The 24,108-nt window shown below is 55.8% G+C and overlaps 1 protein-coding gene across 2 annotated transcripts in view; it reads left to right on the top strand.

Moving 5' to 3' along the window:
• Positions 1 to 23,129, top strand: part of ESYT2 (extended synaptotagmin 2) — a 68,936-nt gene extending 45,807 nt beyond the window's left edge. Inside the window, exons 9-23 of one of the 2 annotated variants that reach the window (XM_056134788.1) lie at positions 896 to 1,072; positions 2,807 to 2,889; positions 4,717 to 4,765; positions 5,573 to 5,662; positions 5,798 to 5,893; positions 10,860 to 10,922; positions 14,433 to 14,507; positions 15,410 to 15,496; positions 16,720 to 16,869; positions 17,752 to 18,137; positions 18,590 to 18,688; positions 19,971 to 20,102; positions 21,389 to 21,494; positions 22,238 to 22,287; positions 22,371 to 23,129. In XM_056134788.1, coding sequence (XP_055990763.1) covers positions 896 to 1,072; positions 2,807 to 2,889; positions 4,717 to 4,765; positions 5,573 to 5,662; positions 5,798 to 5,893; positions 10,860 to 10,922; positions 14,433 to 14,507; positions 15,410 to 15,496; positions 16,720 to 16,869; positions 17,752 to 18,137; positions 18,590 to 18,688; positions 19,971 to 20,102; positions 21,389 to 21,494; positions 22,238 to 22,287; positions 22,371 to 22,413 — 1,686 coding nt within the window. In that variant the 3' untranslated portion in view covers positions 22,414 to 23,129. The remainder of the gene's footprint in view (positions 1 to 895; positions 1,073 to 2,806; positions 2,890 to 4,716; positions 4,766 to 5,572; positions 5,663 to 5,797; positions 5,894 to 10,859; positions 10,923 to 14,432; positions 14,508 to 15,409; positions 15,497 to 16,719; positions 16,870 to 17,751; positions 18,138 to 18,589; positions 18,689 to 19,970; positions 20,103 to 21,388; positions 21,495 to 22,237; positions 22,288 to 22,370) is intronic. The other variant, XM_056134789.1, reaches the window with a different exon arrangement.
• Positions 23,130 to 24,108: the final 979 nt, after the last annotated feature.

Genomic DNA, 24,108 nt, shown 5'->3' with positions numbered 1-24,108 from the left:
CGTCCTCCCAGAGAAGCCACGGCAACCAGTATTTATCAGCATACAGCTTCTGTCTCGATGGAACCCAAGCCCGGCTTACTAGCCCGGTGCTTCCGTCCGTCAGGACGGTGGGTAGGAAGCCGGTTATTTCTGCAGGATGGATGTGGAGCCGCTGTGCCGGGTGGGAGGGACGGGGGTGGCGGGGGGGCGGTGCAGGGGAGGCATCTTGGGCTCAGGGGGCTGCCCCTGGGCTGCAGTGCTCAGTATCTGGGCTTGCACTCATCTGTCCTGCTGGGTGGGGGCAGAGACCAGAAGCACCGTCCTCGTAATACTCTGGACACACTGAGTTCTGGGGGCCGAGGGCACCCCTCCGTCTGCTGGGCTCTGGCAGACCGCGGTGTCTGCTGGGGGGTGTCCTGCTGACAGCCACGGGCACCGGGGCTCCCTGGGCGCTCGCTCCCGAGCCTTTCTCGCCAGTCAGAGGCCCTGGGGATGGGGACCGAGTCCTGACCGTGCACGAGCAGATGGCAGCTTGTCTGTTTGGGGCCTGGGGCAGCGCTGCCGGCTGAGAGCTCAGGGTGCTCGGCAAGGGCTCAGAGGGTGACGTGCTGGGACTGGCCCCCCTCCTCCAACACCCTCCCTCCCCATCCTCCTCCTCCCTCCTCCCTCCCGCCCCCTCCCTCCCCTCCCACACTGTCCCTCCCTCCCCCTCCCACGCCCGCCCTCCCCCTTCCTCCCTCCTCCCCCTTACACCCTCCCTCCCCCTACCCACACCCTCGTGCCCTCCCTCCTCCCTCCTGCCCCCTCGCCCCTTCCCCTACCCACTCTGCCCCTGTGGATCAGTCAGTGCCCCTGGCATGGGCCTGCCCGGGGCAGCCCAGGGCACCGAGTCCTGACCCCGGGCTTCTTCCTTCAGGGTGTTCTCAGGATCCATTTTCTGGAAGCTCAGGATCTCCAAGGCAAAGATACTTACCTGAAGGGACTCTTCAAGAGCAAGTCAGACCCCTATGGCGTTATCCGGGTCGGCAACCAGATCTTCCAGAGCAAGGTCATCAAGGAGAACCTGTGTCCCAAGTGGCACGAGGTGTATGAGGTGAGCGTGCGCCCTGCCCACTGCCCCACCTGTCGGACCGTGTTCACCTGAGGCACTTTCCTCTTGGGCGGGGCTTCCAAGGAATGTCAGGGAGCCCAGAGCACCGCTGGCCTTACTCAGCCAACCAGGGCAGGAGGGCAGCACTCACTGCTCGGGCCCTGCAGTGCTGGGACTCCGAGGCCACCGAGTGGTGCTGGGCCAGCTCGGGCACAGAGGGGCTGCACCCCGACCCCCGGTTAGGCACTGACTTGACTCTGCTTTAATTCCCTTTCTTGGCACTTAGATCCTTACATCCACAATAGGGTTTTAAACCTTGGTTACATAGAGCTGTCACAGTGATGGGAAGATTACATTATGTGAAGAATATTTAGTGTGGTTGTTAACACACAAGTATATAGACATGAGATGAATTGTGCCCTCTGACTTGCACGTGTGTGTGTGTCTCCTGGTGAGGCGCCCAGCCCAGAGAGCTCGCTCCCGGCCCTAAGCTGTTGTCCGTTTAATAGGTCTGCACTTGAGTGGCTGGACGTAGAAGCGCCTGGTCTGCGATGTCCATCCGCTCTACACCCAGCTCCGCAGGGCACGGCTCCTCCCGTGGGAGCACGTGTCTCCAGGGTTGCTGCAGGAAGTTAGGCGCCGCTTGGCCCCAGGCCTGGCATGCAGCACCCAGGGTCCATACTGTCGACGTGCGGTCCAGAGTCAAGGAGTTCTGCACCTTGTGGCAGGTCAGCCTGTCCTCACACTGCCTGGACTGAGGCCGGGGGACTCTCCCCGGAGCCGCGCTCTCACCCCAAGTCGCATCCACCTGAACACTTTGTTGTGTGGTGTGGTGTTGTGTTTGTCGCGCCACAAGTGGACCGGTCTCGTGCATGCCACGTTGTCCTCTCACTGAGACGCGTCTTCCACCATAGTTACGCTCTCCCTTTTTTAAAACAGTCCAAACTCTTTATTTTTCAGGGCCCATAAGTGCAGCCTTTTTCGCCTCTCCAAAGATTTTTTCAGACTTTGTCTTTCATTGAGGCATCATAATCCACAGTGAAAACATTGAAGCCACCATTCCCGTCCCCTGCCCACTCAGTTCTTGGTTGCGTTGATCATGCTCAGGGTTTGTTTCCTTAGGCGATTGTTGAATTCTTTTTCTTGTCCTTCCTTTCTTTTTTTTGTGCCGTGCCCATGAGCAAGATCATCTGACATTTGTCTTTTGCCTTCTGGCACTTCAGTTACCATGACGGCCTCCAGTTCCATCCAAGTGGCAGCAAGCTACAAAACTTCGTCTTGAAGCTCAGGGGTGTTCACTTTTTGCAGAGTTGTTTTTCATAAGGAATGCAATTTATTCTGTACCAGCTTTCCCGCCTCCAAAGTCCGGTCCGTGGCCAAATTTCTCAGTCTCTGGTGATAAGTCCATTACCCGTGTTTGTCTAAGGATGACATCTGAGCAGACCACTGAAAGACCCTAAGCTTTATCCCAGACTTACCATGTTCTGGGCCCCTGTAAGAGAGTGTTTGAGCGAGACCCGTGAGGTGCAGTGCTGACTCCTGAGACAAGCACGGAGCACGTAGGCGGGTTCTGTGGGAGCCACGTTCCAAGGGGATCTCTCAGCATGTATGGTTTGGCAGCGAAGAATGTGAATACACACCAGAGAAGTACAGGGGCTCCTTTCTCACACCCAGGCACCTCCCGGTAATGTCAGGCTGGTACACGTGTGCAGTATGGGCTGGCCCTTGTTTTTGCAGGCTTTAGTCTACGAGCACCCGGGACAGGAGTTAGAGATCGAGCTCTTCGACGAAGACCCAGACAAAGATGACTTTCTCGGAAGGTAAGCCGTCCTGGGGTGCGGGGGCACGGCTTTGGGAGACAGGCCTCAGCGCGTCTTGGCGTATTTCCCAGTGGCTCTTAGAGTCCACGTTTGCAGTGAAGACCACGGCCGTGCTGGGCGTTGCATGGGCAGCTGTCTCTGGGCACGAGCCTCCCCTCGCAGCTGTCAAGGGGGGTTTAGCATCTCAGCTTGGTGGATCGTAGTTGTTTAAAAGGTAAATGGTGGTTAGCACTGAGCCCCCCACTCAGAAGTGAATAATACTGCTTACTTTGTTCACACAGTCATTATAGCTGACAAGAATCAAGTTTCCAGTGGTATCTTCCACCTAATCTTAGTAATTTGACAGAATTTATTGTGACAAAAAGTGTGTGTGTGGGGGGGGTGCAGGGTTGTAGATGACGTGGGGCAGTTTGATACGTCAGGCCCATCTTGGTGTCAGGCTTTGACCTCAGGGTCCAGTACTCTGGCCTGGCAGAGAGCTCAGAGGGGCCGGCCCACGGGCCTTCGGGAAGGCTGGTCCACGCCCTTGCCCACACAGCCCCTAGGCACCCCAAGAAAACAAAACAAAAAGAACGGAAAATTACGGGCTGGGGTGACACTCACTGGACAGAGTGCAGCTTTGCGTGCCTGGGCAGGTTCAGCCCCTGCGGCAGAGACCCCCACCCCGAGCCCAAGGAGCCCTGGGCACAGCCAGGTATGGCAAAAACAAATGAGCAAACGAACAAAAGCCCAACTTATTAATGCAGGGCAGATCAGATCACGTTTGGTTTCTAGTCAAGCGGCTGTGTAGCGTCTGCCTGGAGAGGGAGACTGTGGTAGGGGGCTGTGAGGAAACCTGAGGGGTGGGCAGTGTTACTGTCGGAACAGGCTCTCTGATGTCCAGCGGGTTCCAGCATTGATGGTGGGGCCAGGTGGGCGCTCTCCAGGCCAGAGCAGAGGACTGGCACTGGGACATCTCACCGACCGCAGGCGGTGCCCTGGAGAGGACCGTCCCCGTGCTGGGGAGGGGCCACCCAGACGCTGTGTGTGGGTCCAGGCCACTCTGGGCACTGCTGAGCCAGTGGGCAGGTGCTTCACCGCCCGGCAGTGCAGTGACACTGGGCCCAGGGCCATCCCAGTGGTGCTCAGGGAAGGGTCCGCACATTACCAGGGGCCAGACCCAGCTCCCGGCTCCGGATGGCCCCAGAGACGAGCTCTGGACAGCCCTGCCCTCGGCCTGGCCTGAGTCTCCCCTGCGCTCCCCAGAGCCCACTCTGCTCTTCTCTTCTTCTCCCCTCACACATTGGGTGTGGGGACAGATTCTATTGCCCCATGAGTGTAGCACTGTTTTACGTTTGGGGAGTAATATTTCATAGGCCAGGGGCAGACCTGAAAACATTTTTCTGCACGGGGCCATTTGGATGGATTTATATTTGTGTGTGTGTGTGTGTGTGTGTGTGTGTGTGTGTGTGTGTGTTTGGGTCACACCCAGTGATGCTCAGGGATTATTCCTTGCTCTGTGCTCAGAAATTACTCCTGGCTGGCCGTGCTCAGGGGACCATTTGGGATGCCGGGGATTGAACCCGGCTCAGCTGCATAGAAGGGAAGCCCCTCCCTGCTGTCCTATGGCTCCGGCCCCTATTTGAATATTTCTAACATCATTCCTGAGCCATCTGCTCTAGGCAGACCGGCCAGGGCAGCCAGTGAGAAACGTGTGTCTCCCATCACCCCGGGGACTCCCTGCCCATCCTAGACAGATACCCCTGGTTAGTTGTGTTACGCCCTACCCGCTGTGCTATCGCTCCAGAGTGTGTTTCTTGTTCTAAAGTTGTGTTGTTATTTCTTTAGTCTTATGATCGATCTCATTGAAGTTGAAAAGGAGCGCCTTTTGGATGAAGTAAGTGTTCTTTGAGTATTGTTCTGATTCACGAGTTTCACTCAGAGAGAACCGCCACAGCAGGAAGGGCCCTAACTAACGTGGGGAGAGCTCACCACGCACCCCAGGTGCCGAGAGCTGAGCCCTTAGCATAGCCAAGTGGGAACCAAATGCAGGACCGAATCTGGCCGTGTGTGTGGGTGGCTGGTGCCTGCAGGAGCCGGACAGGACAGGGACATGGCAGGGCCCTCGAGAAGGCCTCAGAGGGGGAGACGCTTCTCACAGCAGGCTCCGTGATGGTCACGGGTTCGTACCACGGCAAGAGACTGTCACCCCACACACGGCCAGCAGTCCTGAGGCGGGCAGGATGCTGGTGTCTTGCAGACGGCCAGCAGAAGGAGAGCGTGGTGGCCTCTGAAGACAGGGGCAGGCTCAGTGCAGAGTCAGCCCTGCCCCAGAGATGCCCCCACCTCCTGACTAGCTTCATGGTTGCAGTGAAGATACCCGCCCTGCTTCACCGATGGTTTTCTAGGGAAGAATTACAACAAATGGATCAGCAGTTGGATGTATTATCTCATCCATAAATTCCGTTCGGGTTCTTTGCCTGGTAGAAAACTTGGAACACGGCGTGTAAATCAGGGAGTGGTATCAGCCTCCCAAGGAGAGGGGGAGCAATTGAGGGGTTCCTGCCAGCAGGCAGCATGGCCCCCGTTGGCCCGTTGGCTCAGTCAGACTCAGGAGCACTCGCGCAGGAGCACGCAGTGGCCTCGTGCAGACAGTGCCTTGGGGTCTGGGGGAGCTCGGCTGACCACGGCCCTTCCCCCACAGTGGTTCACGCTGGACGAAGTTCCCCGGGGAAAGCTGCACTTGAAGCTGGAGTGGCTCACCTTGAAGCCCGACGCGTCCAGCCTTGACCAGGTACCGGCCTTCCCGCCCTCTCTTGCTGTGACCGTTTCAGCCGTTGGTTTCCTCACTTCCGCTTTTGCGAGCCCCGTTACGAAGAGTCCCTTGTGCTGTGGAGACACCCGCTGAGGCGTTGTCCTTCCCTCACAGGTGCTGGTGGACATCAGAGCTGACAAAGACCAAGCCAACAACAGTCTTTCCTCCTCGCTGCTGATTCTGTACTTGGATTCCGCAAGGAACCTTCCGGTAAGCGACGCTGTGGACTCCTTCTGGTCTCCGTGCTCAGCTCTGCCTTTCACCTGTCCTGGTGGCAGCTTTCACTTTGCTTTCGCCCACGAGGGCACTAGAGCGAGTTAGGAGGTAGGTCGAGTTTATGCTTCCGCATCCCAACGGTTTGCCCAGGGTGTCCAGAATCGCCGTTACTCTGATGCTTCAATGTGCTTGATGATCACATCTCAAATACACACAAAAATGCTGTGCTTGGTAGGTAGGGAAGAAGATGGTCTATAGAAAAGCGCCAGTGCCTCAAGTTTTGCTGCCAGCCTCGGTTGGCTACACGCAGAGCCAGCGCTCTACCCCTGCATTACCTCTGGCCCAAAGTACAGTTTTGCTTTGTGTGTTGGGCCGCATCCAGCAGTGCTCAGGACTTACTCCAGGCTCTGCGCTCAGGGCACAGTGCAAGGGGCTCGAGCGACCGTGTGGGGTTGGTCCCGCTGGTGCTCCATTTTATTGAAAGTCTGATCATCATATTAAAATCTGACCATCTATTCCCTTTCGTACTGGAAAATGATAGAGCTCTCTGTGCAGTTGCATCTAACTGTGTTCTTTCTCTTGATGAAGGTTCTTGACTGATTCTGACTTCTTCCTTTTCTTAAATTATTGCCTTCTGGCTGATATTCCCGTCCAAAGTCTACGATGGTATCTGTTGAGAGTTTGATTTAGAAAAAGTTGCTTCATGAAATTAACCTTTCAGTAACGATTATTTTATGATATTCTGTATCATATTTGGGCTGGAGCGATAGCACAGCGGGTAGGGCGTTTGCCTTGCACGCAGCCAACGTGGCCGACCCGAGTTCGATCCCTCCGCCCCGCACGGCAGAGCCTGGCAAGCTCCCCGTGACGTATTCGATATGCCAGACACAGTAACAACAAAGTCTCCAATGGAGACGTTACTGGGCCCGCTCGAGAAAATCGAACAACGGGAGGAGAGTGACAGTGACAGTATCATATATATTTAAGAAAAAAAAGCCATGCTTTCTATAAAGTCTGTCACAATGCCTGATGAGGAGTAAACTTTCTGGTTTTGGATATGGAGAAGAGCCTTGAATCAGAAAGAAAGGATCAGGTCCCCTGTAGCACCAGGGCTTGTCACAGGAAACGGGAACAAGTGACCTGACTGGGCTCCTGACGCTGCTGCCCGGCCTTGTGCTGCCCACACGTGCCTTGGCCTCCTGCTCTCCTTGTGTCCTTCGACTCTGGCGCTGCACGTGGGCACCGTCCACCATTCTCTGCCTTCGCCCCGTTTCCACTTTCCTAAGAGCCTCTACGAGGGAACTTTGCTGTAGCTGCTTCCGAGAGGCGGGTCTGTCGGGCGTGTTGTGGGTCCTCTGGCGTTTTCTTCCTTTGCTTTAGTGGAGCCTGCCAGACGGTGGACGGCCCCTTACTGCCCCTGCTCCAGGGGAGAGCCGGGCCGGGCCGTGCTCTCTGGCCTGATTCAGTCAGCGTTCTTCTGTGCCTTTTTCATACCATGTCACACTGCGGTTGCCAGCCCGGGGCAACCCCAGTGCTGAGGGGGGCAAGCCTGTAGTCTGTGCACTGCCGCCTGCCCATTGAGGTATAAAAATAACAGTTCTGAGGAAAATAGAAGCCGTAGTGACTGCAGATCACTTCCTGTGGTCCATCTCGGTGTGAGTAACTCTGAAACAAAACAAAACTCTCTTCAGTAAACTCACTCTCTGCTCCTCGTCTGTGAGGAGCTTGACCCTCCTGCAGTGGGCAGCGGACAGCGGGCCCAGACGCCTTCCTGAGGCTGCGGGCGCTCTCTAAGGGGAGGAAGGAGACCTGCCCCCTGGGCGTGCAGGGGCTCTGGGCTTGCTCCCGCGGGGTGCGGGAACCAAGCGGGGTGAGGGACCAGGCAGGGTGAGGGACCAGGCGGGGTGAGACCCAGCCTGGCCACCCCACGCCGCCGCACCCTCACCCCCGCCCAGGGGCTGCTTCTTTTAAGAAACAGCAATTTCCTGAAGTGGATAATTAAGCACTTTCCGATCTTTATTCAGGAACCTGGTTTCCATCTCTTTGCATCGCCTCCCTGCACTGTTCTGGTGCTTTCTGTACACAGTTAATAATCACTCTCACTTGATTTGCAGTTGGACGAAGCCAGAGATGACTCGTCTTTGCTATAGAAAGTCTTTTCCAGACTTAATGACTAGTTCGCTGGGCCCTGGGATCTGCGAGCGCCGGCACCCTGCGTTCTGAAGACTGTTTCTATTTCCATGCCTTTAATTTGTTCCTGGTTTGAGGAGGCTGGGGGCTCTTGTGGGAGGGTCTGCCCGTCTCGGTCTACCCCATCCTCTGGCAGCCCCGGGCATACACGGTGGGCGGGAGCATGTGCAGGAGAGGCCCTGTGTGCCCCCCAGTCCTGCGGATGTGACAGGGCAGCCCCGAGCCCCCTGGGGTCGGCCTATAGCTTCACTCCCCTGCTCTAGCTCTAAGCTCCAGGCCTACTGAGGGCTGGGTGTCGCAGGAGTAGTACCCAGGCCCCTAAGCCCAGTGGGGAAGCCCCTGCAAGAGATCTTCAAATTAAAGAAACTCAGGGCCGGGGTTTCTGCAGAGAGTTCAGGGTTAAGGCATACGTATTAGGTGTGGGTTTGGCCCCCAGACTGTATACGTCTCCTGAGCACTGAGCCAGGAGTAAGCCTTGAGCACTGCCAGGAGTGGCCCCAAACAAACTAGAAGTTGGGCTGGAGGTGTGACCCAGTGTTGAGCGTGTGTCTGTGGTCAGGGTTCAACCCCTGGAACCAGAAACCAACATTTTGACGGGTGAGGGGCAGTGAGGTTTGGAGCATGGGCATTGCCCTGTCCTGTAGGTGTCCATTGAGAGCCGCTCAGTCACGCGCGGTCGCCCGGCCCTGGCCAGCTGCCCCCTCTGTCTGGCCTCTGTTGGCTGCTCCCCCCTGGGCCCTGTTCCTGTGACTGGCTGACCTGCGAGGTTCAGCCAGGTTCCAGGAGCTTCTCTGGGCTTGGTGCACAGGGAGTATTTCTGGTCTTATTCAGGATTTTTCCCGTTGCTCTGAGACAGTCAGCCATTCTCTTCTGACTTATAAAAGCCAGTTTGGGGCCAGCAAGGTAACACACGGGCTGGAGCACTGCTTATAAGCCAGAGCACTGGGCTTGATCCCTGGCACACAGGTCCCGAGCAGTGAAGGGGCTGACCCCTGAGCACAGAGCCAGGAGGGTCCACGAGCGCCCCCGGGTGTGGCCTGGAAGCCAGCTCTCCTGTATTACCAAGACCACGTACTCTGCGGGGCCAGAGCGACAGCACAGCAGGGAGGCACCCGCCTCGCACGAGGCCAACCTGGGTTTGACGCCCAGCACCCCAGACAGTCCCCTCAGCCCCGCCAGGAGTGACCCCCGAGTACAGAGCCAGGACTGAGCCCTGAGCACCGCTGGGTGTGGGCCGAAAACGAGCAGAAAATAAAATGAAATAAAAATAGGCGTCAACAAAATGTTACATAAGATGAACTTCAGTAAGAAATTTGTATTGGTTTTCAGTGTGAGGATAGGTCAGTGCTTCCTCGGCACTCCTCTTAGGGTGGTACATTTGCCGTTCCTGCCTGTGGGGTCAGCCCAGGGCGCTCTCGTGTTCCTCCTCCCGCCTGGCCGTCAGCACTCCTCTTAGGGTGGGACATTTGCCGTTCCTGCCTGTGGGGTCAGCCCAGGGCGCTCTCATGTTCCTCCCCGCCTGGCCGTCAGCACTGCAGGGCTTTCTCCTGTCTGGAATGACCTCTGAGGTCCTCCTGAGGTTTGGCTCCTCCTTGGGGTCTTCGCCCTGCGTGATGACTGACCCTGCGGACCCTTCTGGGTGCTGCCCGGCCACTCAGCCCACCAGCCCACCAGCTCGCTTTCCGGATCGGGGAGCTGAGAGTCGGGACCAAGGCCACCCGCAGGTAGAGAGCAAAGTGTGCGTCTCTGCCTCCGTGCTGGGGCGGGTCTGTGAGTCCTGGGGTCCACACTCGCCTGCGTGGTAACCAGAGGTTTCGTGACCATCCCTTCCCGGGGGCCGACCACAGTCACAGGTGCCCAGCACCCCGAGTCACCAGCCGTCACCCGCAGCCTCGTCCAGCCCCTCCTACTCTCCCACCCGCGCCTTTGCCGCGTCCTCCTTCGCCTGAGTCAGGGCGTCGGGGGCACCTGCCCTCACACAGGCCTTGTCCAGAGTGGCAGCCCACCCGGCTGCCCCCACGGCCATGTGTTACCCTGCTGAGCTCCATGGCCACCTTGCTGGCTTCTGTCACACTCACTCCTTTGAGCAGACGTCTGATCTTTGGCTCTGCTCGTCAGCCGTGGCCGGGAGACAGGGAGTCTGATGTCTGCACACAAAGTCACCATTCGTCATGCAGTTAATGGCAACTAAGATGATATGGTCTTTGATTATAAATGCGAGTCCTTGAAGGAGCTTGCAGAACGACTCAGAAAGTAAGAAATTGAAAGGAAAAGCAAATGTAAAGTTAGACATCAGACCTGGTGCTAGGGCTTTAAAGCCAGGAGAGACTTGCACTAACCCGACCAGCCTTTGTATTTTGTTCCTAGAAAGGAAGTGGCAAAGGAGAAAGCATCTTCTCAGCTTTGCAGGAACGGGTGGTTCATCGTTCTGCTGGAGCTGGGGCATGGGAAGGGGTCTGTGCCCATGGTTGTTTGGTTCCCAAAGTCTCGTTCTTGAATCCCTCAGGGCCCAGAGACCAAGGGGTAGGGAAGTAGAAGAACTCAGTTGTAGAGGATAAAGAAATGTATTTTGTTATTTGCAGATTCTAAGATGAAGTCCTGGTCTTACAGAATTTGACATGTAATTTGTTGGGATTTTTGCCTGTAATTGGTGCTTTCATTTAACGATTTTTTTTTGTTCTCATACGTTTTCATGTCACTAACCATACATAACTCTTCATTGCATGTGTTTATTAACCCTTGGAATATTCATTTTCTTCTGACTTGAAAGAGTAACCCATTAGAATTTAACCCTGATGTCTCGAAGAAGGCCGCAGTTCAGAAAGCTTTAAAGGTAAACTGTCTCCGCTAAGGTGCAGAAGTTAACTCGGACATATTGAAAGAGATGATTCCTGAGTCCCTGGTTGCCAGATCATCCCCACTAATAACGTATATAACAGTACAATCAAATCGTCTTCTGACTGGGGCAGCAATATCTGAGAGGGCTTTAAATTTAAGTTTGAGAAAACGATGAAAGAAGTTTTGCTTAAAAGTTAACAATTTTCGGGGCTGGAGCGATAGCACAGCGGGTAGGGCGTTTGCCTTGCATGCGGCCGACCCGGCTTCGATTCCCAGCATCCCATATGGCCCCCTGGGCACCACCAGGAGTAACTCCTGAGTGCATGAGCCAGGAGTAACCCCTGTGCATTGCCGGGTGACCCAAAAAGAAAAAAAAAAAGTTAACAATTTTCATCGTGATTTTATAGCGTGCCTTTGCACTGTCTGGCCTTCGGAAAATCACCTCTTCCAATATGTGGGGTCAGGGCTCAGCGTGGGTGCCTCCTGCCGTTTGCCTGCCGGCCTGTGGGATTTGGGTCACACTTTTGAGAAGCTTTAAGTCGTATCGAATGAGGTCTATTGAAAACTAAGCTCCACTTCCCAAAACACGAGCATTTCCTGACTAGATTATTAGAAGTTTTCTATGATTTCCAAGCTCTTGCTATATTTGGGGCAGGGCGGGGTCTTAAATTTAACTGTTATTTAAAAAAATTATATCCAAGAGAATCAGGAATTATCTTTAATTGGATTCATTTGAAGCTAACTTTGAAAAGTGGCTTCTGACTGGATGAGTTGGGTAGTGGACACTGGTGCCAAGGACCGGGCAGCTCAGCAGTGGACACTGGTGCCCACACTGGTCGGCACATACTGAGGGCTGCCATCTGCTTTTCGTCACGTGTGAGGTTGGAGCTACACGGCCCGCGAGGCTCTGGAGCCCGACTGCCGGCATGACTCAGTGCAGGTGACCATCCCCGGGCTCCCTCTGTCCACAGCATGGGCTCCGGTGTTGCCCTCGGTCTCGTGACTGGCTCTAGGCCCACATGTGCCCAACGTGCCTGCAGTAGTGAGCATATTAGTAACTGTGTCAGGAGCTCATGGAAGCTGCCGAGGCCTGGGGGGTCCTGGCCTTGTGTCCAGTTTGTGGGTGTGAGAGTCTGATGGCAGAGGAGGGAGCCGAGAGTCACGTCCTGGCAGTCAGGTGAGAGTCAACCGAGAGTCGTGTCCTGGCAGTCAGGTGTAGCGGCTCCTGATTTCAGCAGCATTATGTCTTTCCTTGTGCTGATACGTTTTGTATATTATGTCAAGGTAGAAGACCTGGCAGTTCCATAAAATTTAAGACATCATTTAGAAACAAACCCGCAGGGCCGGAGAGAGTCTCGGAGGTAGGATCCTGGCTTGCATGGAGCCAACCCAGCCACTCAGGGGCCAGCCCCCAACCCAGCCACTCAGGGGCCAGCCCCTCGCCCTGAGTCAGGAGTGGCCAAAAGCCTGAATCAATAAATACTTAAAACAGAGCCAAAAACACACCACATGTTACCACCGAGAAGTCAAAGTGCCTGAATTGTTGTTTTGTTTTGGGACCACACTGATAGTCCTGGGGGATCACTCCTGGCTCTGTGCTTGGGAATCACTCCTAGTGGTGCTCACGGGACCCTGTGGGATGCCGGGGGTCGACCCCTGCTTGGCTGCGTGTGAGGCAAGTGCCCTACCCACAGTGCTCTCGCTGCGGCCCCCGAGAGTAGCTGCATCTAGAAGTGAAGGTTTGATTGTTTCTGTCTCGCGTTGTGTTGGTTTTGGACCCTGTGGTGCCCAAGCGCCATCTCTGGTGGGGCTGGACATCGACCCTGGAGTTCCCCGGCACAGCCTGTGCTTCCAGCCCTGCTTGGTCAAAGGACTCTGGGCTTGGGGGAGGAAGGCCCTGACCATGGCCACTCACACGTGCATATGAAAGATGTGAGTGAGGTGAGTGAGGGGCTGGGGTGACAGCACAGCCGAGGGCGTGGCCCGGCACACAGCCAACCCGGGCTCCATCCCTGGCACCCCTTGGGGTCCCCCAAGCCCATCCAGGAGTGAACCCTGAGCGCAGAGCCAGAGGAACCCCTGAGCACACTGAGTGTGGCCAAAAATTTTTTTAAAAAGAAAACGAAAGAGGTGACTGAATTGATAAGAGTGGAGGCCACTAGCTGACTCTGCCAGACACCCAGAGCAGGGCCATAAACACACCAGCTGTAAATTGGTTTTGTTTTCAGCGATTAGGAAGTTCAAAACGGATCTTGAAATCAGTGCAATGCAGTAGGTCTCTAGAAAAGAAAACCTCTCTTCCAGAGATGAGCTTACTATGTTAGCACGAAACACAGTCTGGCCAGAGAGACGGTTCGGGAGAAAGGTGCTGCCTCGCAGCCAGCCAGCTGGGGTCGGCGACCCGAGCACTGCTGAGTGTGGCCAGAGCATGAACGAGAACAAGCTTCTGCAGCAAAGACTCGGCATGCAGGAACAAGCCAGAGAGACCGAGCCTCGTGGCAGGGTGTGTCACGGCCTGGTCTTCAGCTGCGAGACCCTTGAGCATGGTCATGTGGCGGGCTGTGGCACTGGACACTGGGGCCCCCGTGCCGGGACTCTGGGAACCTATGGCCCTCGGTATTTTGTTTTGTGTTTTTAAGCCTGGGTATTTTTTTAACAGTATTTATTTCATTTTGCAGAATTTACTCACATCAGAAAGATGAAGCAGGAAATAGATGATCACAGTAGGTTTGGGCTAGTGAGGTTTTATCCCGGGAATAAATACTGTGACTTGGCAGCCTGTGTCTGTCATGCTGCAGTGCTGACCATTGACTCTGAAATCGAACTAAAAGACATTCGTGTGACTCTCTGATTTCCACTAACAGATACTTAACTCTGTTCCCGTGGGGCTAAGTTGCAAATAAACCTCATGTCCCAAATACGTCACGCCCCACTCTTCCAGCCTGTGCCCAGAAAGTGTGCTTCACAGTTTTTCTTATTCCTGAGTTTTCCTCATGATGATTTGCTTCATTCACTGTGACATCTAGATTGAGATTCATTCTTTTAGTTAAAATTATTTAGCAGCTGGTAAGCGGGACCCGCTGTCTGGTGGCCACTAGTTTGAGTGCCTGCTGGTCGGTACCCTGCTCCTTTGATCAGGGGGGTGATCCACACTGCATTCTCTCATGATATTCCTTGTCCTGGCTTTCTCTTTCCACTCGCTCACTTAGTTATCCTGGCATGATGAGCTTTGACCGCTGGGAGAGATTCCGTTTTTCCAAAGTGCGTGCCTTAAACATAGAGGACCTTAACATTGAAACTTCTGTGGAAAAGAAGTTTTCTCAGTTTCTTTTGTGGTCAGTGACTGTTAGGGCTTCGGATGTGTTTAGAGATTGTTTGCTAAATAAATTCTTCCCAGATGTTCCCTGTAACTATCAGAAGGAAGTAGGAGTGATAACACAAGGTTTTAGTAAACCTATTTCCAAGATGTGCTTGTTTATTTTTGTCCTTTATCGTTTTTGGATAGTCAGGGAAGAAACTCATCAGCAACCCGAATCCTCTCGTCCGGATGTCAGTCGGGCAGAAGGCTCAGCAGAGCAAGGTAAGCCCAACCCGGCCGTCCTCAGCCTCGGTGCCGGGGACACCCACGCCCGCTGGTTTCTCTGTCTTCCTCTTGTTTTTGCTTCGGCGTCTGTGGATAACCAGCTCCTTAGTCTGGATACAGATACTGCTCTTTTATAAAACAAATGTCGCACTGTCCTCCCGTTGTTCATCGACTTGCTTGAGCAGGCCCAGTAACGTCTCTTGTTGTTACTATGTTTGGCATATCGAATACGCCACGGGTAGCTTGCCAGGCTTTGCTGTGCGGGCGGGAAACTCTCAGTAGCTTGCTGCCGGGCTCTCTGAGAGGGGTGAAGGAATCGAACTCGAGTCGGCCGCGTGCAAGGCAAATGCCCTACCCGCCGTGCTATAGCGTTAGAAATAATACTTGGAGATGCATTTGCTGTTTCCTGCGGAAATGTCTGGGACAGATTTCTAGGTGTCCTCAGTTCGTCCCACAGACAGTTGCTTGGAGGTGGCTGACGTCCTTCGTTTTCCTCCAGAGCCGAGTGCCCCCTGGCGCGAGAGCTCTGCCTTCCTCAGGGGTGGGGGCTCCTCCCAGGACCTGCTGCCACTCAGCCCTGCTCCGGCACAGCGGGACGAGGAGGCATTGTCTGGCTTCCTAGTCCACTGAGAGGTCTGGGGTGCTCAGGCTCCTTACATGACCGTTTCTCCGCCTTCTTTCCACCGAGTTTCCCTGCTGTGGCCCCTAACCTTGAGCCGTGGCGCCAGGCAGTTTCCCTGGGGCAAACACGACTCCTGGGTTTTAGACACTTTCCCAAGGGCTGTGTAACAGTCTGTCTCCGTCAGCCGGTGTCATTCCAGTCACCTGAGCGTCCAGACTCCCGAAGTCGGTGCCGCCTGCCGTGACAGAATGCCCTCAGCTGCCGCTTTACCTTTCAGATTCGGTACAAAACCAGTGAACCGGTGTGGGAGGAAAACTTCACTTTCTTCGTTCACAATCCCAAGCGCCAGGATCTTGAAGTTGAGGTATGACACTTTCAGTCCTCTAGCTCCTCCAGTAGGCGCTGGGGGCTGGGATCACTCAGGGGCGCCTCATCCTGGCTATGGGGCCTGATGGGCCCTGCTCGGACCTGCCAGCCCAGTGCGGTTGGGGCCATCAAAGGCAGAGAGCGGCTCTGGGCCCCCAGGATGCTAGGCCTATGTGTCAGTCCTGTGAGCTATCTCCCTGGTCCGGCTGACATGTAGGTGTTCTTTTTTTTTTTTTAAGAAACACTAAAGTTTCATTAGAAGTAGAAAAGAGACTCCCTAATAGGAGGGACTGTATCGCTGTATCACTGTCATCCTGTTGTTCATCGATTTCCTCGAGCAGGCACCAGTAACATCTCCTTCGTCCTAGCCCTTAGATTTTAGAAAGTACCAAATTTGAGGCTCTTTCAGGGTCAGGGGAATGAGACCGTCATTGTTAACTGAGTTTTGACATATTGAATACACCACAAGGAGTTTGCCAGACTCTGCTGTGCAGGCAGGATACTCTCGGTAGCCTGCCGGGTTCTCCAAGAGTCATGGTCATGGTCCTCCCGTTGTTCATCGATTTGCTCGAGCAGGCCCAGTAACGTCTCCATCGTGAGACTTGTTGTTACTGTGTTTGGCATATCGAATACATCACGGGTAGCTTGCCAGGCTCTGCCATGCGGACGAGATCCTCTCGGTAGCTTGCCGGGGTCTCCGAGAGGGGCGGAGGAATCGAACTCGGGTCGGCCATGTTGGCTGCGTGCAAGGCAAACGCCCTACCCGCTGTGCTATCGCTCCAGCCCTTCTCCAAGAGTAAGAACTAGATAATAAGATGCTTCCGGGAGCTGGGTTTTATAGTCTCTGGGTCTTGGCCATTGATGGGATAACACGGCGCTGGGGGCAGTTGGTGGGTATAACGCCTAGCTACTGGAAGATGGGGGATCTGGGTGGAGGAGGCCCAGTCCCGATCCGAGCAGGCTTGGAGATCTCAGCCCTAGGTCCCGCATGCCTGGGTTCCTCTGCCGGCTCCTTCATGCGTGAGGCTCGTTCCGATGTGCAGAGAGTGTTCTTAAGCATGGCTGTAGCTGGTTCCGGAGGTCTCTCCCTCCCTGCCCCGAGCAGAGTACCGGGAGCCGAATGGGAGAGACACAGCGTAGGCATGTATTGAACCAAACTCACTGTCAGAGCTTTCATTTGCTGAAGGTCCCAGAAGACTGACCGAGCCCGTGTGTCTGCAGGTCTGGGACGAGCAGCACCAGTGCTCCCTGGGGGGCCTGCGGATCCCGCTCAGCCAGCTGCTCTCCTGCGCGGACATGACGCTAGCCCAGAGGTTCCAGCTGCGCGACTCCGGCCCCAACAGCTCTCTGAAGATGAAGCTCGCGCTCAGGGTACAGCCAGAGGCAGAGGGGACGGGATGGGGGCACGGGGGCAGGGGTCTGCTGGCCCGGGACACAGCAACTGGCGGGCTGGTGCCGACTGACCCCACAGGGTGGACGTGGTGACGGTGTGGGCCAGCGGTCACTCAGGGAGGCATGGGCACTGGCACAGGTTCCTGGAAGGCTCAAACCCACATGTTCCCGGGCGCCAGCCAGTCTCCTCTCCCATGGACTGGAGCTATGGGTCTCTGCAAGGGAGAGTTTGGGGCCAAGGTGAGGTTTTCAAAGGCCTGCCCATGATTTTTTTTGATAAAGCTCTACAAAGGTAAGAATTGTAAAAATCAACCTATTTTTCTTCAAAATAGACAATAATTTGTGAATATTGAAGGAAATGAAATAAAAGTGAACTGCTAAAGATGGGTGGGTGGACTGGACAGGGGGAGGGCGGGGTCATGGGATGGGGAGGGCTCTCGTCTTGCGCGTGGCTGGCCCAGGTTTGTCCCGGCACCCCCTGCGGACCCTGAGACCACCAGGAGTCTGAGTGCAGTGTCAGGAGGAAGTTGTGAGCTGTTGGGTCTAGCCCAAAGGAAAGAGGAGCAGAGGGCCGGGGGGATGGCACCACGGGGAGGGCGTCTGCCGGGCATGTGGTCAACCCAGGTGCAACCCGGGCATCCCATATGGTTCCCCAGCGCCGTCAGAAGTTATTCCAGAGAGCTAGGAGTAATCCCTGAGCATTGTCTGATGTGACCCAGAGAACAGCAACAGCAACAAAAAAGCCAAAACCAGCAAAAAACAGCTGGCAAATATGTGGGAAATGCTGGACTCGGTCACTTGAGTCTGTGGTGAAACGCAGGCCAGTGTCTCCGTGGTGCTGACAGTCGGGCCTCTCGCCAGGTCCTGCAGCTCGAGACGCAGGAGAGGGCCCCCGACCACCAGCACTCCGCCCAAGTGAAGCGGCCCAGTGCCTCCAAGGAGGGCAGGAAAGTCTCCGTCCGGTCCCAGACATCCAGGTCGCCCGGCACGGCCGACCACAGCACCGCCCCGTCCACACCAGTGCCTGGAGGTGCCGAGCGGCCCAACCCGCCGGAGGGAGCCCCGGCCCCCGAGTCCAGCCCGCGGGGGCTGCGGGACCTGGGCCGGAGCGCCTCCAGCCTGCAGGCCAGTGCCACCTGCTCGCCCAGCCGCCTGTCGCTGAAGGAGCCCACGCCCAGCATCGCCTCCGACATCTCCCTGCCCATCGCCACCCAGGAGCTGCGGCAGCGGCTGCGGCAGCTGGAGAAGTGAGTGCCGGGTCCTTCCCCCACAGTCCGTGGCGTGGGTGGGGGCGCGCGGACGCCAGGGCCGGCTCCCTGGGCCCCGACCCGAGTGAGGGGTTGGTCCCTGTGTGTGACCCAGACACAGATATCTAAGGTGGGCGTGGGGGGCCAACAGGGCGGCCCTGCCTGGGCTCCGGGCCCTCCCCGCCGGCATGAAGGCGGCAGTTAAACCAGGCCAGGCTTGGGCTGGAGCCAGAGTAAGCGGGGAGGGCGCTTGCCTTGCGTGCGGCCACCTGGGTCTCACCCCCACATCCCCTGGGTCCCCAGGCACTGCCAGGACTGATTCCTGGGCACCGCCGGGTGTGGGCAATCCGACCGAGCAGAGGGCTGGCCGCTGCCCCCGCCAGCAGTCGGGGCTTCCTCACAGTGAGTCTGCCGGCACTCCCCCCTAAGCAGCACTTCCTGTTTCCTTCCAGTGGGACCACCCTGGGCCAGTCCCCCCTGGGGCAGATCCAGCTGACCATTCGGCACAGCTCCCAGAGGAACAAGCTGGTGGTGGTGGTGCACGCCTGCAGGTGAGCTTGCAGGTCCCGGGCACACGCCGTCCCCCTCCACGGCCCGTCAGACCAGGTTGCTCCCACGACGCTCCTGTGAACTGCTGCCCTGTAGTTTCCATGACCTGCCTCCCTGGGTTCAGGCGGCCCCTGTGTCCTGTCCCAGCCGAGACCCTCCCCTCCCGAGACCCTCCTTCCCTGGGTTCAGACGGTCCGGCCCCCGTGTCCTGTCCCTCGCGAGACCCTCTCTCCCTGGGTTCAGGCGGCCCCTGTGTCCTGTCCCAGCCGAGACCCTCCCCTCCCGAGACCCTCCTTCCCTGGGTTCAGACGGTCCGGCCCCCGTGTCCTGTCCCTCGCGAGACCCTCTCTCCCTGGGTTCAGACGGCCCCTGTGTCCTGTCCCACCTGAGACCCTTCCTCCCTGGGTTCAGGCGGGCCCTGTGTCCTGTCCCACCTGAGACCCTCTCTCCCTGGGTTCAGGCGGGCCCTGTGTCCTGTCCCACCTGAGACCCTTCCTCCCTGGGTTCAGGCGGGCCCTGTGTCCTGTCCCACCTGAGACCCTTCCTCCCTGGGTTCAGGCGGGCCCTGTGTCCTGTCCCACCTGAGACCCTTCCTCCCTGGGTTCAGGCGGGCCCTGTGTCCTGTCCCACCTGAGACCCTCCCTCCCTGGGTTCAGGCGGGCCCTGTGTCCTGTCCCACCTGAGACCCTCCCTCCCTGGGGTTCATCTGGTCCCTGTGTGTGACCCAGACACAGATATCCACGGCGGGGAGTGGGAATAGAAGAATGCTGACGTGGTAAGAGCACACGCCCAGCACCTGGGGTTCCGCGCTCGGTCCCTGGCCCCGGAGCCCCCGTCCAGCATGCGGGTGTCACCGATTAAGGAATAGTACCAGGACCAGAGGGGAGGGCCGGGGAAGGCACCTGCCGTGCAGCGGCTGACCAGGCCCAGGTCCCAGCACCCAATGTGGTCCTCAGCCCACCAGGAGTGAGCCTGGGTCCAGCATGACTAAGGCCTGAGCCCGGCCCGTGTGGCCCAACGGCTCTCTCCGTGTGAGAGTGGCAGTAACAGGAGATAGGAAACAAGCACTGTCTTGTGAAACTGTGTTGGGAGCACGATTCTGTGTAAGCGTAGAGTTGAGCGCAGTGACTGTTGGCCGAGCGCTCGGTACCTCTTGCTGTTGAGACCCTTATTCCAGGAGTGAGGGGGCAGTGAGCCTGCCTCTCAGAGCAGTCCTGGACCCTGGGTCCACCCCCCAGCACTGCTTCCAGGCTGATGCCCGTGTCCTCTGGCTTCTGTTGTAAGAAACCTCATCGCCTTCTCGGAAGACGGCTCAGACCCCTACGTCCGCATGTACCTGCTGCCAGACAAGAGGAGGTCCGGACGGCGGAAAACACACGTGTCCAAGAAAACCCTGAACCCAGTGTTTGACCAGAGGTATGGCCTTGCAGCTTTGCGCTACCGTTGGGCTCGGGTGTCGCCTCTGACCACTGATTAAGCCACACATTGCTGGGCCCTGGGAGAGTCTCCCCTGGTCAGCAGACACGAACATGTTACCTTGCAGAGGTCAGGGCTTAGTACACTGCCAGCCTGCGGGGAAGGAGCCTGGCGATCGATACGGCAGATTGTCAGAGACCCAAAGCCTTCCACAGCGTAATAAAATTACAACGGGGACTTGTAAACTGTAATAATAGTAGCAAACCTATTGTCTTTGTGCAATCCCACGTCTTGTGAAAACAGCGTAAGGGCAGGGTGTGGCTCTGGGTGCCCTTGCCGGACGCTCTGCCCACCTTTGCAGTGCAGTGTCCCGGGGGCTCCACCACCACGGCTAGGCTCTGCCATCACAGTGCATAGCTGGCACACCACCGCTGGGTGGGGAGTGGCCATTGTGCGCAGTGCTAGCCCGGACCACACACCACATGGGCCTGTTTCCACATCAGCAGCCGTGTTTGCACCAAGGTCAGAATTCAAAGGCTGTGGGTACTTCTTGTTTGTTTTTGGGTCACCCCCAGTGATGCCCAGGGTTTACTCCTGGCTCTGTGCTCAGGGATCACTCATGATGGGGTTTGGGAGGGATCGTACAAGGTGCCGGGGATCAAGCCTGGGTCAGCTGTGTGCAAGGCAAACGCCTTCCCCGCTGTGGGCATGTCGTTTCTGAGCTGTTGTATCTCAGAGCCTGGAGATGTCACATACACGTTTAGGTGTCTGGCCGCTGGCTGGGTGGGCAGGCTGCACCCTGGAGGCCTCAGGCCCGGTGCCAGCGCCTTGCAAGAATTTGGGTCCCTGGAGGCCTCTCCTGGGTCTGCACCAACCTGCTCAGCCCTCGAGAAGCCAGACACCCTTTCCTTCCCAGGAAGCCGTCCTACAGCTCATTTCCTTGTCCACTCACAAGGGCTTTCCAGTGAGTAGCCTGTGATTCCCACTGCTGCCTTGTCTGCCTGGTGCCTTACACCTGAGCCAAGCTGCTGTGAAGACCAGAGATCACAGAGCACCCTCGTATGTGAGGGAACAAGGCAGCGGGCGTGTGTGCAGGAAGAGTAGGTAATGAAAACTTGCCTTCTAGTTTTCATGAAATGTCAGATCCAAGTATCTAGCAGGGAAACCCGGTTTTAGGGGATACAAGAAACTTAGCGAACGTATTATTTTTCGGTTAAAATAAAATAGAGCAAAATTATGTAGGTTGTCCCATAATGAAAGCACGTTGGTTCTCTTGTCTGCTTCAGCTTTGACTTCAGCGTCTCATTGCCAGAGGTGCAGAGGAGGACGCTAGACGTGGCCGTGAAGAACAGCGGCGGCTTCCTGTCCAAAGACAAGGGTCTTCTTGGCAAAGTCGGTGACAGGGGCCTGCCGCAGCCCCGGGTCTCCGGGTCTGGGTGGGAAGGGCTGATGTTTGCACGGCAGGCGCACCGATGCCGTGGACAGAGTTGGCGGTATTTATCGTCACTAGGCTCACGTACCCTCTGAGAACATCTAGAGTGGGGCTTAGGGAAACTCGTCCCCCCAGGCCTCATCAGCCTCCGCACTGCTTTTTTTTTTTTTTTTTTTTTTTTTTGGTGGGGGAAAAGGAGGTTTGGGCCACGGCCAGCTGTGCTCAGGACTTCCTCCTGGCTCTGTGCTCAGGGTCACTCCTGACAGTGCTCGGAGGTCAAGCCCAGGTTGGCCGCGTACAAGGCAAGCGTCCTGCCTGCTGTGCTATCTCCCTGGTCAGCCCTCCTGCTGCTGATGGGTCATTAGCCGGCATCCTTGTCTCTCGGCTTCGCCACTAATACTTCTTTGTGGTTTCGTTTGGACGCTCTTGAGGACAGGCCCTCTCGGGCAGAATCAGCCATGGTGCTTGTGAGTGGGTCCATTTTGGTGCAGAGGGTACGGAAATGAGACTCAAGTTCTGTATAAGTAGCAGATCAAGAGATCATACGGGTCTTGGGTCGTTCTCTTGGGCACCTGGAACCGTTTAATACTGCATGTCAGTTCTCCAGTGTGAAGAAAAAGCACATTGAAGAGATCAGAAGGGGTGAAAACTCTAGAAGGAATTGCCTCGGCCTACCTGACAGGCTCTGTTTTTAAACCCGCAGGTATTGGTCAGTCTAGCCTCTGAAGAACTTGCCAAAGGCTGGACCCAGTGGTGAGTGTCCCTCCGGTGACCCAGCAAGTCCCGTGCTCCATAGTGCTCCCTCCCTGACCCTGGTCTGTGCTGTGCCCTCACAGGTACGACCTCACGGAAGATGGGACTCGGCCCCATGTGACGTAGCAGCCCTGGACAGGACAAGCCCAGAACACACCCCTCCCAGATGCAGCCCTGCTATTTTTATACTTAACATGTTGTGCTATACAGACCGGAATTGTTTTATAGAACAGGGGCCGTTTCAGGAAGATTCGTTCGGTGACGCCGTTCAGTCTTGTATGTCTTATTTCCCCTAGTGTTTCACCAGTTGTTGCTGCATACAGTAGGGTGGTAGTTAACCCTGTGTTGCGTGAAGTGGTCGGTCGTACCCACGAGGAAACGGACATTTGTGTATGCTTCACTGAGGCCTTGTTTGGTGTGTCACTGAGGTACACTCTGCTATGTATATACTCTATTTTTTATAATCTCTATTCTGGTTTCAATTCAGAAGAAAATGAATTACGAAATATTTATTTTCTTCTAAAATGTTAAATTCTATGATAAAATCATCAGTTTTGTTTTTGCAGGAAAAAAGTTCTTTATGACCTATTTTCTGGTGTTTCTTTTTAAAGAAAAGCAGAAAGATTTATCATTTTTGGTATATTTCTCCCCATCATGAATGATGAAAGTATTTAAAATATTAACATTTACATAAGAAGATGTATTAAGACGTTAGTTAAAGTGCTTTAAGGAAAATTGTTGTATACCTGAGTAATATAAAATGTTAAGAAATTGCAATGGTTTGTAAATCATAGTCAACTTCTCCGAAGTTTCTTACATAAAATATATGTCTTAATTTTTAATTGTTTGTCGTCATTTACTCGTGAGACTGAGCACACACACACACAGACTTTTCCCGGGCCGTCACAAGGGCGTGTGAGACTGAGCGCGCGTACACAGGCCCCTCACCGGCGTGACACCGGGTGTTGGGTGTGAGCAGTGACTGTGAGGCAGCCCTCAGGGCTCTTTCCTTGGCTTTCCCAGCCGGAGAGAGGTTGGCGTGGCCTCTGTCAGGGCTCTCACTTGCCCACGAGCATCAGCCCAGGAAGAGGCTCGCTCTGCCCCAGTGGGGGCCCCCCATGCAGAGGCCGCTGGGTGTAAGAAGCCTTTCCAGAGATTCCTCACTTCACAACTCATTGACCTCAGGACTGGGATGTTGTTAGTAGTATTATTTCATGGGGTGCTGGAGTGATACATTGGGGAGGGCATTTGCCTTGCAAGTGGCCAACCTGGGTTCAATCCCCAGAACCCCATATGGTTGCCTGAACTCTGCACACCCCCTCCCCCCAAAAAAGTATTATTCAGAATAGTTTTCTTTTTAAATGTTTCTCTTTTTTTTGTTTTGGCGCCACAACTGGCGATGCTCAGGGAACCGCATGGGATGCCGGGGATCGAACCCAGGTCTGCCACAAAAGGCAGGCACCTACCTGCTGTGCTATCACACTGGCCCTCTGTAGATTTTGGAAGTCATGTTTCATATTCTCGGAGTCAGGAGCAGATGCCAGAGAGGTAGAGCACTTGCCTTGCATGCAGCCGACCCAGGTTTGATCCCTGCCCCCAGATGCTCTCTCAAACCCCACCAGTACCTTCTTGCCCACTGCTGAGTGTGGCCCAAAACGGAGGGACCAGGGCCCTGAGGTCACACAGAAGAGTCACCCTCAGGTGGGAAACTCTGACGCAGATTGCTTCCTTCGCCCCTGAACACCCAGAAGCCACGGTGCCGATGCCGGGAGTGCCAGGAGCTCTGTGATCGGCGCTCCCACCGGCTGTGCAGACGGCCCT

The sequence above is a fragment of the Sorex fumeus genome, unplaced genomic scaffold (genome assembly GCF_029834395.1).
Source record: "Sorex fumeus unplaced genomic scaffold, SorFum_2.1 ptg000107l, whole genome shotgun sequence".
Taxonomy (NCBI): Eukaryota; Metazoa; Chordata; class Mammalia; order Eulipotyphla; family Soricidae; genus Sorex; species Sorex fumeus.
This window is presented reverse-complemented; position numbering and strand designations above follow the sequence as displayed.